At 44.8% G+C, this 5,102-nt stretch overlaps 1 protein-coding gene across 1 annotated transcript in view; it reads left to right on the forward strand.

Moving 5' to 3' along the window:
* Positions 1–220: 220 nt before the first annotated feature.
* Positions 221–5,102, forward strand: part of ENTPD7 (ectonucleoside triphosphate diphosphohydrolase 7) — a 67,249-nt gene continuing 62,367 nt past the window's right edge. Inside the window, exons 1-3 of the mRNA XM_006831239.1 lie at positions 221–361; positions 624–726; positions 2,539–2,721. Coding sequence (XP_006831302.1) covers positions 719–726; positions 2,539–2,721 — 191 coding nt within the window. The 5' untranslated portion in view covers positions 221–361; positions 624–718. The remainder of the gene's footprint in view (positions 362–623; positions 727–2,538; positions 2,722–5,102) is intronic.

A 5,102-nucleotide genomic window follows, 5' to 3' on the forward strand; every position in this document is an offset into this window, starting at 1 on the left:
CTGCTCAGCCCACACCTGGACGCCCACTGGCGGCCTCGCGAGGCGGAACCTCGGGACGACACCCTCCGGGATTGGACGCAACTTGAAATCCCGGGGCGGGCATGAGAGGCGCAGCGCTTTTGAGGATTGGTCACCGAGGCGGACGGACGTGCGGCTGACGGAACTGAGTCGTCCCCAGCTCCTGGGTTGGAGGGCGGTCAGTCTCCCCGGCTCCCTGTCGGTCATTGGCTCCCTGCGGTTTCCTTGGGGACGTGGCTGCACTTAGCCGGCTGGGATTCTCCTTCCGGCTGAGCTGAGGGACGCGGGGAGCGATCTGGACCAACCGAGAGGTGCAGAGGGAGCCTGCGGGCCGCTGGATCCCGTGAGTGTGGGTGCGGGAGGGCTGCGGGCCTGGGAGGGGCGGGCAGGAGAAGCGGAGATCCCCACCGGTACCGGGTTCCTCGAGGTTCCTATAGGACCGAGCTGGCTCTCCCCGGAGCCAGGATGGGGTCTTCCCGGCCCGAGGAACAATAGTGGATGGGTCTGGAGTGGACAGGTCCGGTGGGGGCCTGGACCTTCTCAGGGAGGTATGGTTGCGTGGGCGCCGCTGGAGTAGAGACTAAACCCCAACCAACTCTTTCCAGGCTGCAGATTTAAGAGATGCCTGGGACAAGGAGGCCACATTCTCAGGGCAAAAGAAAAAGGAGGTGACAGGTGTTGAGACTACCGCAGGGAACCCATGGCTAGGTAAGATGACACACCTTTCTCCCTCTGTGGGGGATGACAGGCAAGTTGGAGGACCCTGGGAGGTGGTTACAAGTGAGGTTTGCCCTGGGACTGTAAATGGACTTTGCATCTTGTTAAGATGGTTTCCAAGATCAGAGTAGTATTCTTTTGAAGACAGATGCCATATTAGTTTCTAGCCCATAACCGTGAGGTGATGGAGAGTGCGTGCTCACTCCATCCCAGTAAGTGCTCAGCTGTAATGTTCTCTGGCATTTCCATTGGAGTGAGGCTAGGTGCAAGTGCAGGAGCCCCCTGGTGCAGTCACTAGTGCTTGGCTGCTAAACTAAAAGGTCTTCCATTGAACCCACTAGCCACTCCCTGGGAGAGAGATGCGACGGACCTCTTCCATAAAGATGTACAGCCTTGGAAACCCTATAGGGTTGGTGTGAGTCAGAATCAGGTTTGGTTTGATTTTTTAGATACTGGTGCAAAAATGCTTAGCTGCTAACTGGAAAGTTGGAGTTTGGAATCCAGCCAGAGGAGCCTGGAAAGATCTCCTTTGAAAAATTAGCCATGGGAAGCCCTGTGGAGCACAGTTCTACTGTGGTCCATATGGTACCATGAGTCGGATTCTCATCATGGTGCCCCTTAAGGGTGTTCAACGTTGTTTTGGTTTTTTTTGCAATGAATTTTGAAAGCAGACAGTTGAGGTTCTTTTGAAGCAATATAGAAAGTGAATTTCACATCCATTATGATATTGTTGTTGTTGTCGACACTAGAAAGTATAAAATGATTAACATGTCCTGGTGTGGTGCTGTGTGTTAATGCGCTGGACTGCAATGTCATTTTGAACTTCAAGGCTAGCAGTTCCAGCTCACCAGCTGCTCCTTGGAAACCCTATACAGGCTCACTATGCATTGGCATTAACTTGACAGAACTTAACAACAGCATATATATATGCCAACATGGGACCATTGTGCGTGGACGGGGAACCAAGATATAGAACAGTCTAAAACGAAGGAATGGGCAAACACACATAACACAAACACATGTGTAATTTCTCTAAATATTGATATATATTTACAGCCGTGTGTACATAAAATGTCCTTTGGAGTCCTGGTGTGGCACTGTATGATAAACACTGGACTGCTCACCATAAGGTCTGTGATGCAGATTCACCAAACACGCCTCAGAAACAGGGTGGTGAGCAGCAACAACAAAGTATCTTTTAAAAAGTACATAGAAACGGAGTAACAATGATTACCTCTGAGAGAAGGATGTCAAGAAGGAAGCTTCACTTTATACTGTATACCCTTTTGAATTGTTTTATTTCTTTATTTTATCTTGTGCTTGTTGTCAAATGCCCTCAAGTTGGTTCAATTCATTGCCACCTATATAGAGTTTCTAATAATCTTTGCAGGAGCAGAAAGCGTCATCTTTCTCCCTTAGAGTGACTGGTGGCATGTGGTTCGCAATCCAGTGCTTATTATACAGAGCCACCACGCTCCCACCACATGCATGTATTACCTATTAATTAAAAAAAACTTTTTTTGTTTGATTAAATTCTCTGAGTATCCAGTTTCTTCATAGCTGCTTCTTGAGCGCTGGGAGGTTATCCACAGAAACTAAGGCCCTTTTTATTAACATGAGATGAATTCTTGAGATGACAGTTATATAGTAGAAACATTATGAACCATATAAGTCTTTTTTTAATTCAAGACCAAAGGGATTTTTCGACTTCTTTTGGCATGCATTTATTGCCTTTATTAGGAAGAGCTTTTATCCGATTTAAATACCGTTTTTCAAACTTAACTTACGTTTGTCTGATTTCAGGATCAGTTTTTCCTATCTCTGCCCAGCCTCTTGGTACTTCACTGTGCCCACAGTGAGTCCATTTCTCCGTCAGCGAGTGGCATTCCTGGGACTTTTCTTCGTATCCTGTCTCCTTTTACTTATGCTAATTGTGGACTTTAGACATCGGACCGTTTCCTTACCACGAGACAGGCAATATGAAAGGTGAGTCAGCTTTAGATCATTTTGATCCGTTTGGGTCCCAGTGACAGTCATTCTTTTGATAAACTGCTTAACTCATTACTACCTTTGATCCTTCTGGGGAACATTGCTTTGTTGTTTTTTTAGGAACATTGCAGTTTTGTTAGTAAAATTGTATGCCACTTATTACAGTAAGAAAATCTGAAGTCCCATTTTGCCAGTCTTCAGTTTAGGTTCAGGAATGCTGACGCTCCATTTAACAATGAGAGGAATCGTTCTGTGTTTTTGGTTTGGGTGTATACATGTGTAGGATTATTATGTACTTTGGTGTGTTTTTTAACTTTTTATTGTGAATTGAGTGAAGGTTTACAGAGCAGATCATCAGTTTTACATTCAACAAGTCTATATTTAGTTTCAATATTGTAGTCCCCTCCATGTAGCATCAATTGATTTATTTACCTGTATTCCCTTTAACTCTTTTTTTTGGCTGTTAAAAATTCTGTTTATTGTTCCCTTGTAATTAGAAAAATACCATAGGCACATTGTAGGGAATTTGGAAAATGCAGTCAAATAAAAAAAAATGCCAATCAGACTCCAGCTAACTCCTTCCAGAGTCACCTCCTGGGGATGCCAGGGTGGGGGTCTTCTGTAGGAAGGCTGTTGGTAGCCTTGTACCCTCTCTACATGGTTTTTACAGATGCATATATACAGATATGTACACACATAGACAGACACGTATACACACACAGACACAAACATACACAGAGACACATATAGACAGACATGTACACACACAGAGAAACATACATAGACACACATGCGTATACACAGACAGAGTCATGAACATGCATAGACACACAAAGGTATACAGACACATGTGTCCATACATACAAATACTCTTGTTTAAGAATGTCCAGGGCCCTACACTCCTACACAAAGACACTAGAAACCCAACGTTTGGCAAGTAATAAATTAATGATTCTCACATTTGGTGAGAAGAGCTATTTGAAGAAGTTGAAGTAATGTTGTCTCTTTTTTTCTTTGTAAACTGGAACCCTACAGGGAATGTGTAAGACTAGGATCTGAACTCTTGATCCTAGCACCCGGTTTACCAGTTGACCCCCTTAACAGCGACATGTTACGAGAGCAACTCAGGTGGGAACTGATCCTTCTGTTCCCACCAGAGTTATTCTCCTCTTAGCATGTCCGTGTTTGTTGATGTCCTTTGGAGACTGTGACCCTTGGAATCAGAGACAGGCTTCAGAGCATCAGGAGTCTTTCCTCCACGTGGGTTTTAGACAGCTGGGAATTTGTTGTTGTGTTGTTAGGTGCCGTCGAGTCAGTTCCAACTCTTAGAGCCCCCTGAGCACTACAGAACGGAACACTGCCCACCCTGCGCCCTCCTCACAGTCATCGCCAGGGTCGAGCCCATTGCTGCAGCCATTGTGTCAATCTGTCTCATTGGGGGTCTTCCTCTTGTTCACTGACCCTCTACTTTATCAGACATGATGTCCTTCTCCAGGGACTGGTCCCTTCTGATCACATGTCCAAAATATGTGAGACCAAGTCTCGCCATCCTCAGTTCTAAGGAACTCTCTGGTTATATATTTTTACAAATTGTGAACTGAGTGATACTTTACATGAGAGAACATTGGCTTTACACCATTGGTTAATTGCAGTGATTACAATCTCCTCTGTGTATTATCATTCAACAGCATTTGCTTCCATTTCCTCTGGTTGTTGTTTTTTTTTTTTTTGGGGGGTGGTGGTGGTGGTGGTGGAGGTAGAGGAGTGTACACAAAAACATTCAGGAATATATAATTTAAACCACCAAAGGGCACATTCTGCAAGCCTACCTCCTGGCTGCCGGCACTCAGTCCCTCTATTCCCGTGAATCTAGAGTCCTCAGCTGCTTCCTCTCTTCATGTGTTCATCTTTGTCTCCATTTCTGGTGTTGCTGCTTCTCTGGATAGGGTCTCTTTTCCACTGATGGTCCTAGGGGACTATAAGATTAACTACTCCACGATTTTGATAAAAAACTTCTACCTTTACAATGTGGCAGTCGCAATTGGTCATGATAACAATTAACTCACTATTGAATGATAAGAATCTTATCCCCATCTCTTTTAACCAGACCCATCTAGACAAGATGAAAACTATTCATTGGAGACTCTATCATCCCCACACACTCTTTTTTTGTTTTGTTTTAATGTTTTATTATGAATGATGTGTTTGTTTACATGGGAGAACATTCGCTTTACAGTCATCCTATCTATATAGTTTCATTGCCATGGTAACAATCCTCTCCATGTATCATCAACCAACCAAAGGGTATACACTGGACACCTGCTCCTTGGTCGTCTGCACACAGCCCCTCTCCCTCTCTGGGTCTAGAGTCCCCAGCC

The sequence above is a fragment of the Chrysochloris asiatica genome, unplaced genomic scaffold, assembly GCF_000296735.1.
Source record: "Chrysochloris asiatica unplaced genomic scaffold, ChrAsi1.0 scaffold00003, whole genome shotgun sequence".
NCBI classification, from domain to species: domain Eukaryota; kingdom Metazoa; phylum Chordata; class Mammalia; order Afrosoricida; family Chrysochloridae; genus Chrysochloris; species Chrysochloris asiatica.